The sequence below is a fragment of the Teleopsis dalmanni genome, chromosome 1 (assembly GCF_002237135.1).
Source record: "Teleopsis dalmanni isolate 2A chromosome 1, ASM223713v2, whole genome shotgun sequence".
Classification (NCBI taxonomy): domain Eukaryota; kingdom Metazoa; phylum Arthropoda; class Insecta; order Diptera; family Diopsidae; genus Teleopsis; species Teleopsis dalmanni.
The window spans coordinates 234,246,877-234,263,658 of record NC_051846.1 but is presented as its reverse complement, the minus strand read 5'-3'; the positions used below and the strand labels follow the sequence as shown (position 1 = coordinate 234,263,658).

At 35.9% G+C, this 16,782-nt stretch overlaps 1 protein-coding gene and 1 pseudogene across 1 annotated transcript; both read left to right on the top strand.

Annotated features, from left to right (window-relative positions):
• LOC119672722 overlaps window positions 1-16,782 on the top strand; it is a 510,988-nt pseudogene that overhangs the window by 389,705 nt on the left and 104,501 nt on the right.
• LOC119667714 lies at window positions 15,001-16,329 on the top strand. The gene has a single exon (XM_038077022.1). It carries the CDS (start codon window positions 15,001-15,003, stop codon window positions 16,327-16,329), a length of 1,329 nt encoding a protein of 442 aa, XP_037932950.1.

Sequence of the window (16,782 nt, the reverse complement as noted above, 5' to 3'; positions counted from 1 at the left end):
GCGGGACATCAACCTTTTATTCTCTCTGCAATAGCGTTGCACACTTACTATGGATTCAACGGAATCATACAGTATGTTGCTATGGATACTTACAATGGCTCAATGATTCCTTTACAACAAATGCACCGATTCCCAATTGTTGTATTTGTCAGTTGCACTGGAGTATGACAGAAACTGGAAGATATACCCACTATCCAAAGAAAGTGTTCATAGCTTATAACCGAAACGTATTGGTTTTACAAGTTCCAATGTGAATAGTTGCGACTCAGGCATTTCTACAAGACCACCATAATCTTGTACATTTGATTCGTATACAACTTCAATAGTACCTAAATATCATCTCACAATTAGACACGCGAAATTCAAAAAAGGGAACAAAATTTTAAAGTCGCATGTAATGTTTATTGATATTTCATCATCGTCAATCATTTCATTGTCTGATTCACCAGCAACATTATCAGGTGGCAAACATTATTATTCAATAGGTAGCGGAGTGTCACTTGGCACTAACGAGTCATCTTTGCTCCAATTGTCAATAATATGCAATAGTTCCTGATTTCTTAGATATCTTAGGCACGACATTATAATTTTATTTACAGTAAAAAATTAACGACAGAACTTTTTGCATGAACAAATGTAAGCCTTATATTAAACAATCAAATTCAGACTAACTCAACTAGCAATTAAATAACAAAATAGACTTATTACTATTATACATAGTAAAAAACACAAGTTTAAGTTAATTAGAAGAGTATTATATTTATTAGAGAGATTGCTCTCATTTTATTTCATTACCTAACGACAAACATTTATATGGCATTGTTTCATCATTATATTGTTATGGGACCCAGCGTGTGATTCACCACACGCCTTTTTTCGCCGGCGTCTGGTGGCAAGTAACTGTTACTAAGGCGCAGCCAAAGATTACGAAAATTATATTTGGACTTTTGTGAACACATATTATAACAAATATATTAGTTTTTATTTCTATTTATTTTAATTTTCATTTAATTAAAAAAAGCATTTTTTTGGACACTTTTTATTTCGGACCAGGTAAACTCATGAACAGATGAAAACTGTTCGAAATATGTATTTTTATGTTATTAAGATATCAAACTAAGTAACAAAAATAAAATACATTGAATTAATTACTAATATAAATATTTTTAAGAAGTTTTCAAAGTTAGCCGTGTGCTGTACCACACGGAGGTACGAAATGGGTTAAATAGAAAAAATTCATAAATACTTAAGTCAATTATTGTTGAAAATTATAAAGTTTTTGATAATGACATTAATGGCAAATTCTCCTTTACAAATGAAATCAATCACAAAATAATAACAAAAAATGATGTACCAATCTACTCAAAGTATACAGATACCCTCAAATATATAAAAATGAAATATATAAGCAAATAAAAGAAATGTTGGGTCAGGGAATAATCCAAGAATCGCATAGTCCATATAATAGTCCCATTTGGATAGTGCCAAAAAAAATCAGTGCAATGAGAAAAAATGACGAATAGTAATTGACTATCGCAAACTTAAAGATGTAATAATTGAAAACAGATTTACAATTCCGAATATGGACGACATATTTGACAAATTAGGAGATTTAAGTTCTTCTCAACATTGAATCTGGCAAAAGGATTTCACCAGATTGAAATGCATCCAAATGATTTATCAAAAACTGCATTCTCAAACTGCGAATGGGCACTACGAGTTCTTGCGTATATTATTTGGCCTGCGAAATGCTCCTTCTACATTTGAAAGATTAATGAATTGTGTTTTAAAAGAATTTATTGGGAAAAATTGTCTTGTTTATTTAGACGATATCATCATTTTCTCTTTAAGCATAGAAGAACATTTTGACTCACTTAATAAAATCTTAAATTGCCTTGGTAAATATAATCTGCAAGTTCAGTTAAACAAGTGCACATTTTTAGTTCAAGAGACAGAATATTTAGAACATTTAATCACATCTAAAGCAGTGACGACGCGTGTCCTATGTGGAAGGGTGTGCGGCCGTTCTTTAATGTTGTTTTTACATGTACCACTTAAATTAAAATATATGAGATGTTTTATTAATAATAACCATATTATATTAGACAACAATATATTCGCAATATTATATTAACAATTCATTAACAAAATAACATATTAAACAAATTAAATTAATAATTTATATATAAATTTATTATTATATCAATATGGAAGAAACAAAACTTTTCATATAATTCTCGTAACATCAAACCAACTTTTTTCAAACAAAAGAGTTTGTACTTGGAAACATAAATGTTTATGCAGTGATCAAACAAAATCGACCCCACTTGCAACGTATAAATGTGCGGACAAGTACCCCGCACAGTATGCGACAGAAATTCGATGGTGCTACTGTTAAAAGGGGAGAGACGAAATGTGATAGAAATGTATGGTGATATGAGCTGCAAACTTTAGCCGCTCATGCAACCACTTTGGCAAATCATCATGTTGGATTCGTATGGATGCAGTTGATATTCGTTTAGAACAGAAAATTACTCTCATACAATTCCCACTATATAAATCTCTATTTCTGATATTACGAACGGGAGCACACGCACATTATTTTGTTCATATGCAACGTATGAATGTGCGGCCAACTTCTTTGCACACAAAGAGAAGAGACGAAATATAATAGATATGTTCTGTGATTTGAGCTGTAAATATATGAGCACAACTAATAAGTATAGCAGCTAACGGAAGCAAATGTTTTTGCTAAAACTTTAAAAATATATATATGGAAATGTAATAAATAATAATAATTCTTGATGTGAAGATACTTAATAAATTTATATTTCGATTGTGACGAAACAAATTTTTATATCAAAATTTCTTCCGCACATGTTACAAGAAGAAGAGAAAAACAATGTCTGACCGTCACTATACAACATGACACCTACACACGTCACAATAAAACACTTACATTAATCAAACAGCATTGGAATTACCTTGAAAATATAAAATTTATCAAAATATATTTTACCACAAAGTATACGGACATTACCTGCGATCCTCCACCCTGATGAGCCGCGGGCAATGATACCTAGACTGAAAAGAAACCCTGAAGAGAGAAAAAAGAACATAAATACACCATGAACATGTTATAACAAAAAAGTAAATTTTATTTACTTATTATAAAATTTGAATAACAACACGATGAATAAACACATTTATTTAACAAATATATTTTTAATAAACAAATATACAACAACTAAACGTCCACTGATTACGTTTTTTTTCTACAAACAAAAAAAAACGCCTCACAAGCAACACTTCGTCATAGTTTTCCACTGGTTTTCTATTTGGATAATTACTAAAATAACTAGAGTTTATTAATTGTTACGGTATAACATGGAAAGTAATATTTAATTTATTTTTTTTGCAAATATTACACATAAACAAAACTACCACCAAAACAATTTAACATCAGTACCGGCTTAATTTAAAATCACTGAAATTCTTTTAATTAATTACACTTAAGTTTTATACACTTATATTTTTGTTTACATGCATGTTTTGTTTATAAATATATTTATCACTTACACTTTTTTTTTTTTGTAAAAATACTTTTATAATTTAAAATACAAGCGGCTGTCAAAACAAAACACAAAAGCGCAGTGGTTTCACGGCAAAGATCGTAAGCACAGCGGTTACACTGCACAACCCAGTGGGTAAACGAACGGGAAAATTTAAAATACGCTAGAAGAAAGCTCCGGCGTATGGGTATTTAAGACAACGAAATTGTTAAGAAGGCACGAGTTTATGAGTATTCGTCAAGGCGGTAATACGCCGAAAATATTAAATCCTGCGTTGGTTTTACGGCAAAGGAAATAAAAATATATATGTCTATGAACCATATCTATCAATTGGAAACTATTAAATCCTGCGTTGGTCTTACGGCAAAGGAAATAAAATATATATGTCTATGAACCATATATATCAATTGGAAACTATTACATATATAACCATAAGAAATATCTTAAATCCTGCGTTGGTTTTACGGCAAAGGATATAAAATTATTTGAAGAAATACAAGAAATCGCACGGACATATTATGAATATTCCGTAGCGTAACCTGAGAAGAACTACACACCATTCCACGACACCCATCCACAGAAATCACGGCGTTCGCCCATCAAATCCACGGCTATCACTCACAGAATTCACAACGTACGGCACAACTAAGTATCGCCTGGACATACGGAAATCTTCAAAGTAAAAATATATAGCACTACATATACATTTTTTTTTATGAAAACAATACATATCGAGTTTTTTTTAATTATTTTATTATAATTTTATTCTTCTACGAGTTATATTTAATCAGCTCTTTTATTTTCAAAGCACATAATTAAATAAATAGCTTTCGCACTATTGTCAAAATAACTTTGTACAAACATTTATTGAAATTATAAAGAACTAAACTTAGAAATTTAAAAGTATTTTTCTTTTACGAAACTCGTCCCCGCGAATATAAATTCATTGTAATGACTCTGGACAACGGCTGAGGACACCCCAGCAAAAATTAAATATTTTTGAACTTCACCAAAAAGTGTCATTACAATTTGCGCCCGAGCAGGGACCGTATAAGAGTTTTCCTAAAAGAAAGATATTTATTTAAATAAAAAACCCAACTATCTCAAAAAAAAAAACACAGGAACAGAGAAATCGGAAGCCAGGAAAATGTACCTAAGGCTTAGAATTGCGAATCGTTGAATGAGGAACAGTGAAAGAGTTCGTTCTTCAAACAGAGCAGTGCGTCACCCCAAGAGAAGGTCTTGATCAAAGTCACGCGAGGAATTAATATACAATGCCATCATGTATTGAAACCATTGAACAAATAACTGAGTGGTCAGTACGTTATGACGGCGAAGGAGATCCATTAGGCTTCGTGAAAAGGATAGAAGAGCTATCAGACATCTATGACATCGACATAAATGTAGTCTCAAGGACGATGCCCATACTCCTTGAAAATAAGGCACTGATGTGGCACCGCAACAACAATAAGCGTTGGAACCTCTGGTCAAGCTTCAAGGCAGACTTTTTAGAATTTTTCCTTCCACATGAATATTTCGAAAGATTAGAAGAACTTCGTACAGAGCAAGTTAAAACAAGTCAAAGTCCGGTACAGGAAGCGATCAGCAATCGCCTGATAAGTAAGCACCAAGAAACGTTGTCATTACCAAATACCACGAAATGTATGCCAACTACAGGAACAGGGCAGAACGTTACTTACAGTGTAAATCTAAAGCCACATGGGCTATAAAATAAGAAAAGTTACCAGCAACAGAGTAGTTCTAAAGTTAAGCAAGCAACAGCAGTAACAGCTAGAAGTTCAGTAACAAATACACTACCCACGCTAAGCATGCCGTATCGAAGTGATTCAGAATCACACCCAGTACCGCTGCATGGAAAACCACAAAAGCAAGCATTGCTTAAATGCGTCGTAACTCCTCCACAGATTTCAACGTCTCATAGGGTCTAGAAGTAAGTCTAGAAGTATGTTATCACCAAGCCCATGCACAACAATCGCAAGCCAACCACAATCAAAAATCACAACCACGAGAACAAAAGCAACAAATTGAAGAGCCTGATTTATCATCACGTCCAACAAAGCCACAACGTTTAAAGGTAGTACAAGATCCACCACATGTCAATCACCCATTGTCACCAACTTCTATAAGTTCAGAACCATCGTCGCAAACGCCACAGAGTCATTCGCAAAGTAGTTTCAATTCATCGTTGCAAACGCCACAGAGTCATTCGCAAAGTAATTTCAAATCATCGTCGCCAACGCCACAGTGTCATTCGCAAAGTAATTGCAAATCATCGTCGCAAACGCCACAGTGTAATTCGCAAAGCAACTTTAAACCATTGTTACAACCAGAGAAACTTGAGCCGCAGCCTCCACCTCCTGTTAATCAGCAACAAGCACAACGAGAAGCATCACCAAGAAATAATCGGCAGTCTGGTCCACCATCATATCCGTCATCGACTACATCGCCACAGAGGAAACCTATTACAATACAGCCAGTATCGAACAATCGTCATGTACAACCCACAAATTCGTTAGATATCAATGTTTGAGATAGTAAACTTAATACAGAACTACCAAGCCAAGAAACTCAAGCAAAAGATAAAGTCAAGCGCGACAGTCAACAAGAACCATGGTCGCCGCAAGAGGAATTGAAAGTCGTTCAACCAAGCACAAAAGGAAACAAACCAGAAACACTAGTAAGACGTCTAGGCACCTTTAAACGAAAGGATGACCATCATCATGTCAAAAACCAAGACGAATTCTTGAAAATATTCAAGAGTGTTGAATATTTGTTTATATTATATTATATTATTATATATGAATATTTTGTTTTTATTAATTTTGTATGAATAATTTGTTATTTTTATTTGTATTGTAATAATTGTGTTAAATATATTTGGTGTAAAAAATAACGTTGTCAATGCAATTCCCAAAATACGTCATACGCTTCTGTTGGCACATGAAAACAAAAGCGTCAAATTTCGTCTGCAAGAAAATGCACTCTTGCAGTTTGCAATAAGTTCATTGTTTGGCATGCATGGTCAAGGTTATTTTAGTTAATTTATTTGTTGTAAATTAATTATCAATTTTAAATAAAAGGCACAATTGAATTTTTGACAATTCAATTGATGCGAAGCCACATTCGTTATCGATTCTTTTCTGTTCGTTCTAATAGCTTGTAGAGTTGGTTCAAGTACCAAATTAACACCATATAAGCACCTGACTACTGGATTCAAGTGTTCAGTAATCAGGATAATTTAGGACAATCGTCAAATCACTGGATTCAAGTGCTCAGTGGTTTTCTTGTTTAAATAGAATCAACATAAGTACTGGATTCAAGTGTTCAGTGCTTGCAAATAGTTGATTCCAACGTTGATCAGACATTTTGGTTTGATCGTACATTTTTTGGTGACCCCGTGAAACGGACAGCAGCACAGGATTGGTTCGACGCAGCAACAGTCAACAATCAACAGTTAGCGGTTAAGTTTCAGCATTCAGCATTCGAAGAACATTTTGAAGCACGTTTGGCAAAAACTCCAGAATAACGATGGCAACAATCAAAGCAACAGACAACTTTGGTGAAGCTGCTAGTAACCAAAAGGCATCACAGCCGCTACTAGTGGCTACGACAAATGGTTTGATAAGAAAAACATCTGCTCGAATGGCAGCTCTAAAAAGATTAGTAGAGAGCTTGTCAGAGAGCGAAGGCATACAGCTACTTCAATATTACGAAATTAAATCAAACACAATCATGCAACATTGGAACCAATTGGGATGTTTGCATGATGAACTCTGGGAAAACTTTGAAAATCCACTGATGTCAGGATTCAATCAAGATGAGTATTACCAAATTGAAGATTTGGTACAACAATGTTTGATAGAGTTGTCCATAAAATTGGATCAACTACGAAACAAACAAGCAACAGTAGCAGAACCAAACATGCGGTCCTCATTGCCATTGCCAAAGGTAACAATCCCAAATTTTAATGGGAATTACTTAAAATGGAGGCAATTTTTTGACTTGTTTACACAAATGGTAGACAATCAGCCATTACCAGCTGCTCAAAAAATGTGGTACTTGAAATCACATGTGACAGGTGAAGCTGAAAAATTGATAAGTCATTTCAGCATAACGGAGGACAATTATTGGGCAGCTTGGACATTACTGCAAGACCGTTATAATAATAAAAGGGTCTTGGCGTCCACGTTAATCGATGAACTTCTAAATCAGCCATCATTCACATCAACTGTGGCAGCAGTTAAAAATTTACATGACACAACGAAAGAGTGTCTATTAGCACTAAACCATCTTGGCGTTCAAACGACTTTTTGGGACCCAATTTTGTTACAAGTACTAATTAAAAAACTCGATCAGGCGATGCTCATTAGATATGAGCAATCTCTGGCAAAAATAAAAGAGATACAAAACATTCAGGAGTTTTTAGCCTTTTTAGAACTACAGTTCCAACTGATGGAAGTTGTAGAACAAAAAGATAAGGTGGCTATAATCGAAATAACTCAGTGTCATCGGCTGTAACAGTTTCTAAAGGAAACAACAATTGCAAACTGTGCAATGTAGACAGGCACCCACTGTATCATTGCCGTAAATTCTTGCAATTTTCACCATCTCAACGATTGGATTGGGTGAAAAATCAACAGCTCTGTTTTAACTGTTTCAGAAATGATTATGTGGTGAACAAATGTTCATCAAGAAGTTGTACCAAATGTAATAAAAAGCATAACACGTTGCTACATTTGGAAGTTAACAACCAAACAAAACAGAACATTCAACCTAGCTCAAGTGGGTACAACACCGCAGTTACCACAGCGACAGCGAACACATCCACAGGTCATCGTCTCTGAGCGTCTTGTCAAAAGGCTCAATATATCAAAAACAAAATCGTTATTGTGCATAGAAGGGATAGGAAAGGTGCAAAAAAATTCAATGCAGCGAGTTAACATCAAATTGCAATCACTTAACTCAAGGTTTACTACAGAAGTCGAAGCGTTTGTGCTTCCAAATATAGTTCCACCTCAACCAAGTTGCAGCTACGATATTTCCATTCAGCATTCAGTTAGCAGATCCAACATTTTTCCAACAAGAGAAAATTGATATTTTACTCGGTGCGGAGTTCTATTTCAGTCTGTTAAAAAGGGTAAAATCACGCTTGCTCCTGGGCTTCCAGTCTTGCAAAATTCTACACTTGGCTGGATTGTCAGTGGCAAGGTTGCATCAAATACAGACACATCAAACGTTTTATGTGCAGTTTTTGGCGGTGGGGCGGAGGTTGTTGATAATAATTCATCGTTAGAAGATGCAATTGAACGATTATGGCGAATGGATGAGGTGAATACAACAGAAAGGACATTATCCAAAGAAGAAAAATTATGCGAATCTCATTTTGTGCAGAACGTCCATACAAATAAAGAAGGACGTTTTGTGGTAAGGTTGCCGTTTCTGGAAAACTCATTGACGTTAGGGAAATCTCAAGAAACAGCTTGGAGAAGATTCATCAGTCTTGAACGACGACTAGCAAAAAATGATGTTTTGCGGAAACAATATGTCTAGTTTATGGAAGAGTATGAGCGATTGGGTCACATGACCGAAGTAAACTTGGATTCCATGTTGACTCCAAGATATTTCATTCCTCATCATTGCGTACTAAAACCAGATAGTACAACTACTAAACTTCGAGTGATGTTTGACGCATCAGCCAAAACTACATCTGGACACTCGTTGAATGATTTAATGTATAACGGACCGACAGTTCAAAGTGAACTCTTTTCAATTCTGCTCCGGTTTAGGCGACCACGGTTTGTTTTTACCACAGATATCGAGAAAATGTATCGTCAAGTTTTGATAAATCCTGAAGATCGACGCTATCAACTTATCATTTGGAGAAGCAGTCCAAATTCAACGAAGCGTTATTATCAGCTAAACACAATTACATTTGGAACTCGAGCAGCTCCTTACCTAGCAACAAGATGTCTGCAAAAGATAGCATTAGAAAATAAATTGAATTATCCATTAGGAGCTCAAATCCTGTGTGACAATTTCTACGTTGACGATGGGCTCGGTGGATCAGATAGTTTAATTATGGCTATTGAAGCTCAAAGGCAATTAATCCATATTTTAAAAAAGCATCAGTTTTATCTACGGAAATGGAGTGCAAACCATCCTCAACTTTTGAAAAACATTTCTCAAGATGATTAAGAGGTAAATCTAGATTTTACTAATGATAATAACGAGTCAATCAAAACGCTGGGACTATTTTGGTTGCCCAAAGCGGATTTATTTGGAATTAAGGTCCAAATGGTTACTGAAGGAATAATCACGACGAGAGTCGTTAGTTCTGATTTAGCTAGACTGTTCGACCCACTTGGTTTATTAGCTCCAGTAATAGTCAAAGCAAAGATTTTCATACAACACTTATGGCAGTTGAAATTATCTTGGGATGAACCACTTCCTACAGATCTTTGTACAACATGGTCAACATTTAGAGAAAACTTAAGTACTCTAAAAAACTTTCAAGTGGCAAGACATATCTTCAGAGGCGAGGTTCCATCATCAACACAACTACACATTTTTGCTGATGCATCTGAAAAGGCATTTGGTGCTGCAGCATATGTCAGAGCAATTTTAAAGGATGGTAGAATAATAGTATTATGTGCAAAGTCAAGAGTAGCACCACTCAGAAAACAAACGCTACCGCGACTAGAGTTATGTGCGGCAGTCCTAGCAGCGGAACTCTCAGCAAGAGTCAAAAGCGATCTTCAAGAGAAGGACCAGCCGGTATTTTTGTGGACAGATTCAGAAATTGTGTTTTCTTGGATTAATTCACAGTCTTTATCATTTCAAACATTTGTAGCTAACAGGGCGGCAAGAATTCAAACTTTAACTCTGTCTGAACAGTGGCGACATGTTAGGTCAAAGGACAACCCAGCTGATGTGTTATCAAGAGGACTTTCAGCAAGGGCGTTGTCAACATGTGCACTTTGGTTTCAAGGACCGTTCCTTTTGCATGGAAAGCGGGAAGTATGGCCACCAAGGTTTTCATCATCATTATAAGTTCCAGCCGATCTGGAGAAGAAGAAGGTTGTAGCTGTAGCAACTCAAAGCAATGACGCAGATTTCATATACAGGATTCAGCATAAGAATTCATTTAAGACGTTACAAAAGATAGTAACGTTTGCAACTCAAAGCAATGACGCAGATTTCATATACAGGATTCAGCATAAGAATTCATTTAAGACGTTACAAAAGATAGTAGCATATGTTCTTAGATTCACTAACAACGCAAGAAAATCAAAGGAGTCACGTGCCACACATATAGTACTAAGTGCCAACGAATTGGATGCAGCATTAATAACTATAATATGTCACATTCAGGGTAATGATTTTCATGAAGAAATCAAACAACTGAAGAAACAAGGTCATGTTGATAAATCTAGTTCAATCAGTAGTTTATCTCCATTCATTGATAATGCAAATGTTCTTAGAGTAGAAGGACGTTTAGAGGCCTCATCATTACCATACGATTCTAAACACCCAATGCTGATCCCATACAATGATCCATTGGAAAAATTATTATTCGTGATGTTCCATGAAGAAAACAAACACTGTGGCCCGCAGGCACTATTGAGTACAGTCCGACAACGTTTTTGGCCGATTAAAGGTAAATCAACAGCCAGAGCAACGGTTCAGCGATGCATTCGATGCAACAAAGCACGTCCGCAACTATGCCAACAAATTATGGGTAATTTACCAGAATCAAGGATAACTCCTGCAAGACCCTTCATTAATGCTGGCGTAGATTATTGCGGACCAATATATGCCAACAAAGGCATATATTGCTGTCTTTTGTTGCTTTTCTACAAAGGCGGTACATCTCGAGTTAGTGACCGACTTATCAACAAATGCTTTCATTGGAGCATTAAAACGATTTATAAGTCGACGAGGGCGTTGTTTGAATATTTACAGTGATAACGCAACAAACTTCGTAGGCGCCAAAAACCAGTTAGCAGATCTAGAGAAAAGTATTTATTCTAATGAAGGGCAAGAAGCAGTAATCTCTGCTTGCAGTACTACAGGAATAAACTTTCATTTTATTCCACCAAGGGCTCCACACTTTGGCAGTTTATGGATGCATCCGTAAAGTCCGCAAAATATTTGTTACTACGCAGCTTTTCAACAGCATCATTGCCGTATGAAGAACTCGAAACAGTAGTGGTTGAAATTGAAGCGATATTAAATTCACGACCATTGACTCCAATGTCCAATGATCCAACTGATTTGACAGAATTAACTCCAGGACACTTATTAATTGGAGAAGCTCTTACAACTCATGTAGACAGCCGATCGAAACCAGAAAAACACACGTTATTGTCACGTTGGAACCTAGTTTCCCAGTTAAAACATAATTTCTGGAAACGCTGGTCTAACGAATATTTGATGGAACTGCAACAACGTAACAAATGGAAAACACAATCTGCCAACATACAGTTGGGAGACATGGTTATAATCAAAGAAGATAACGTCCCAGTGATGCAGTGACCCTTGGGACGAATTGTACATGTGTACAAGGGTACAGATGGACGTATCCGAGTAGCTGACGTTAAAACATCGGCAGGCATTTTTAAACGCCCAATTCATCGAATAGCTGTACTGCCTGTTAATACAGATGATCAACCAACAATGGCTGAAGCTGATCACGAAATACCTCCTGACAACGTAATTATTGAAGGTAAAAAAGAATCGTATGAAGAGCCCAAGACAAAACGTAGAAAACTGCCGACCAATATGTACTGTTTTGTATTACTTACACTATTACTGATATTGCCAATAGTAATAGGATCTCCAATTGACAATAAAAGGTTTGGCACAAAATTGGGTATTCACTTTGAAAATCTGGGCACAACTGCCATATAAACCACTGAATGGAATCTACTAGTTAATTATGATTTAAGTCTTTATTGGACGGAAGCAGCAGCTCTAAACACAGGAATAATGTCGCTACATCAAGCTTGTCAACAAATGAAACCAAACGCATCATGTGCGAATACAGTTAATCACTTTAAACATATTGAATCCGAACTACAACTCGATGAAAAATTACTTCATGATCATCGCTTCAAAAGAGGAGCAATTGATCTTGTAGGCAATATTGCACATTCACTGTTTGGAGTATTAGACTCAGAATATGCCAAAGGAATGTCAAATATAATTTCAGAAGTGAAACCAAATGAAATACAATTATTGACGCTATTTAAGAATCAGACATCAGTTGTCGATTCAACAATCAACATATTGAAGAAAGATAAAATAGCAGTTCAAGAAGGTTTTGACCATATTGACAATGAAATAAAGGCATTGATACATTCAATAAAAGATACAAATAGAGAGGTAAATCAATTACGGCTCAATCAAGTTTTCAATGCAGGAGCCATTCAATTAACACTGGTAGCACATAATCTACAGAAGATACAATCTGCCATTATAGATGCTCTAACTGATACTCATCATGGAAAAGTGAATCCATTGTTATTGACACCAACACAATTACAAAAGGAAGTTAATCAAATCAAACTTCATTTATCACCATCATTAGAATTACCGATGCCAGAAGATGAGTTAATATCCCTTTACAGAGTAATGAAGGTTAAAGGTGGAATCACACAGCAGCATGCAGTTTTTAGTATAACATTACCCTTGATTGAACATGAACGATTTGAATTGTTTCAGCTAATTCCAATCCCGAACTGGGTAAATGACTCCATGATGGTAATTGATTCCTGCAGTTCTATTTTGGCTATTAATACGCAGCATGATCAATATTTTCCTCTTATAAAATCCGAATTAAGTCTTTGTGAGACCATTAAGGAAGAGGAATTTCTTTGCACCAACGTCCGCATACGATACAATTTTGGTTCCGAAGTATGTGCGTGTGAGGTCAACCTATTCAACAACAACATAATACCAAATTGTCGGTTGAAACACACTATCAACAAGCTGACCTGGATTCCATTGAATCACAAAAATCAATGAATTTATGCGACATCGACATCTTCACGAGCAACTGCAGTATGTAATAAGGAAATCATTCCACTAAATCTAAAAGGTTCAGGTTTATTGACGATCGATCCAGACTGCGTGCTTAAACACAACTTTGTTTCCGTGCAAGGACAACAAATAATTGCAAGCACGGCAAGATATTCATACAGTAGTCTTGGTACAATCTCCGAATTAAGGCTACAACCCCCTATGAAGACATCAGATGCTTACATCGGCAACAGTACACTGTCAACAGTACGCAACAACCAATACAATCAACAGCTTAAAGAACTCACAGTATTGCAGAAGGAGTTACAGTCATACCAGATAAATGATCTTCCAAATCAATTTCAGTCACACAAGTACCACAGCTTCACCATAGCTTACGCTGCACTCGTTATAGGGCTGATATTAATCATAATCATGATGAAGAAGAAATTGCAGAAAAAACATGTTGAAATTCCATCCGATGAAGAAGCCACCCGCACGACACCTATACCCATGCCACGTCGACAGTCACGAGAATTCGTTATCAACATATAGTCGGATTGACTACCTGACAGCTAGAGGCTCATATTGTTGAACGGTTGTTCAACGCGGGGGAGAATGTTGAATATTTGTTTATATTATATTATATTGTTATATATGAATATTTTGTTTTTATTAATTTTGTATGAATAATTTGTTATTTTTATTTGTATTGTAATAATTGTGTTAAATATATTTGGTGTAAAAAATAACGTTGTCAATGCAATGCCCAAAATACGTCATACGCTTCTGTTGGCACATGAAAACAAAAGCGTCAAATTTCGTCTGCAAGAAAATGCACTCTTGCAGTTTGCAATAAGTTCATTGTTTGGCATGCATGGTCAAGGTTATTTTAGTTAATTTATTTGTTGTAAATTAATTATCAATTTTAAATAAAAGGCACAATTGAATTTTTGACAATTCAATTGATGCGAAGCCACATTCGTTATCGATTCTTTTCTGTTCGTTCTAATAGCTTGTAGAGTTGGTTCAAGTACCAAATTAACACCATATAAGCACCTGACTACTGGATTCAAGTGTTCAGTAATCAGGATAATTTAGGACAATCGTCAAATCACTGGATTCAAGTGCTCAGTGGTTTTCTTGTTTAAATAGAATCAACATAAGTACTGGATTCAAGTGTTCAGTGCTTGCAAATAGTTGATTCCAACGTTGATCAGACATTTTGGTTTGATCGTACATTTTTTGGTGACCCCGTGAAACGGACAGCAGCACAGGATTGGTTCGACGCAGCAACAGTCAACAATCAACAGTTAGCGGTTAAGTTTCAGCATTCAGCATTCGAAGAACATTTTGAAGCACGTTTGGCAAAAACTCCAGAATAACGATGGCAACAATCAAAGCAACAGACAACTTTGGTGAAGCTGCTAGTAACCAAAAGGCATCACAGCCGCTACTAGTGGCTACGACAAATGGTTTGATAAGAAAAACATCTGCTCGAATGGCAGCTCTAAAAAGATTAGTAGAGAGCTTGTCAGAGAGCGAAGGCATACAGCTACTTCAATATTACGAAATTAAATCAAACACAATCATGCAACATTGGAACCAATTGGGATGTTTGCATGATGAACTCTGGGAAAACTTTGAAAATCCACTGATGTCAGGATTCAATCAAGATGAGTATTACCAAATTGAAGATTTGGTACAACAATGTTTGATAGAGTTGTCCATAAAATTGGATCAACTACGAAACAAACAAGCAACAGTAGCAGAACCAAACATGCGGTCCTCATTGCCATTGCCAAAGGTAACAATCCCAAATTTTAATGGGAATTACTTAAAATGGAGGCAATTTTTTGACTTGTTTACACAAATGGTAGACAATCAGCCATTACCAGCTGCTCAAAAAATGTGGTACTTGAAATCACATGTGACAGGTGAAGCTGAAAAATTGATAAGTCATTTCAGCATAACGGAGGACAATTATTGGGCAGCTTGGACATTACTGCAAGACCGTTATAATAATAAAAGGGTCTTGGCGTCCACGTTAATCGATGAACTTCTAAATCAGCCATCATTCACATCAACTGTGGCAGCAGTTAAAAATTTACATGACACAACGAAAGAGTGTCTATTAGCACTAAACCATCTTGGCGTTCAAACGACTTTTTGGGACCCAATTTTGTTACAAGTACTAATTAAAAAACTCGATCAGGCGATGCTCATTAGATATGAGCAATCTCTGGCAAAAATAAAAGAGATACAAAACATTCAGGAGTTTTTAGCCTTTTTAGAACTACAGTTCCAACTGATGGAAGTTGTAGAACAAAAAGATAAGGTGGCTATAAAAATTAAAGCAAATCGAAATAACTCAGTGTCATCGGCTGTAACAGTTTCTAAAGGAAACAACAATTGCAAACTGTGCAATGTAGACAGGCACCCACTGTATCATTGCCGTAAATTTTTGCAATTTTCACCATCTCAACGATTGGATTGGGTGAAAAATCAACAGCTCTGTTTTAACTGTTTCAGAAATGATCATGTGGTGAACAAATGTTCATCAAGAAGTTGTACCAAATGTAATAAAAAGCATAACACGTTGCTACATTTGGAAGTTAACAACGAAACAAAACAGAACATTCAACCTAGCTCAAGTGGGTACAACACCGCAGTTACCACAGCGACAGCGAACACATCCACAGGTCATCGTCTCTGAGCGTCTTGTCAAAAGGCTCAATATATCAAAAACAAAATCGTTATTGTGCATAGAAGGGATAGGAAAGGTGCAAAAAAATTCAATGCAGCGAGTTAACATCAAATTGCAATCACTTAACTCAAGGTTTACTACAGAAGTCGAAGCGTTTGTGCTTCCAAATATAGTTCCACCTCAACCAAGTTGCAGCTACGATATTTCCATTCAGCATTCAGTTAGCAGATCCAACATTTTTCCAACAAGAGAAAATTGATATTTTACTCGGTGCGGAGTTCTATTTCAGTCTGTTAAAAAAGGGTAAAATCACGCTTGCTCCTGGGCTTCCAGGTTGCATCAAATACAGACACATCAAACGTTTTATGTGCAGTTTTTGGCGGTGGGGCGGAGGTTGTTGATAATAATTCATCGTTAGAAGATGCAATTGAACGATTATGGCGAATGGACGAGGTGAATACA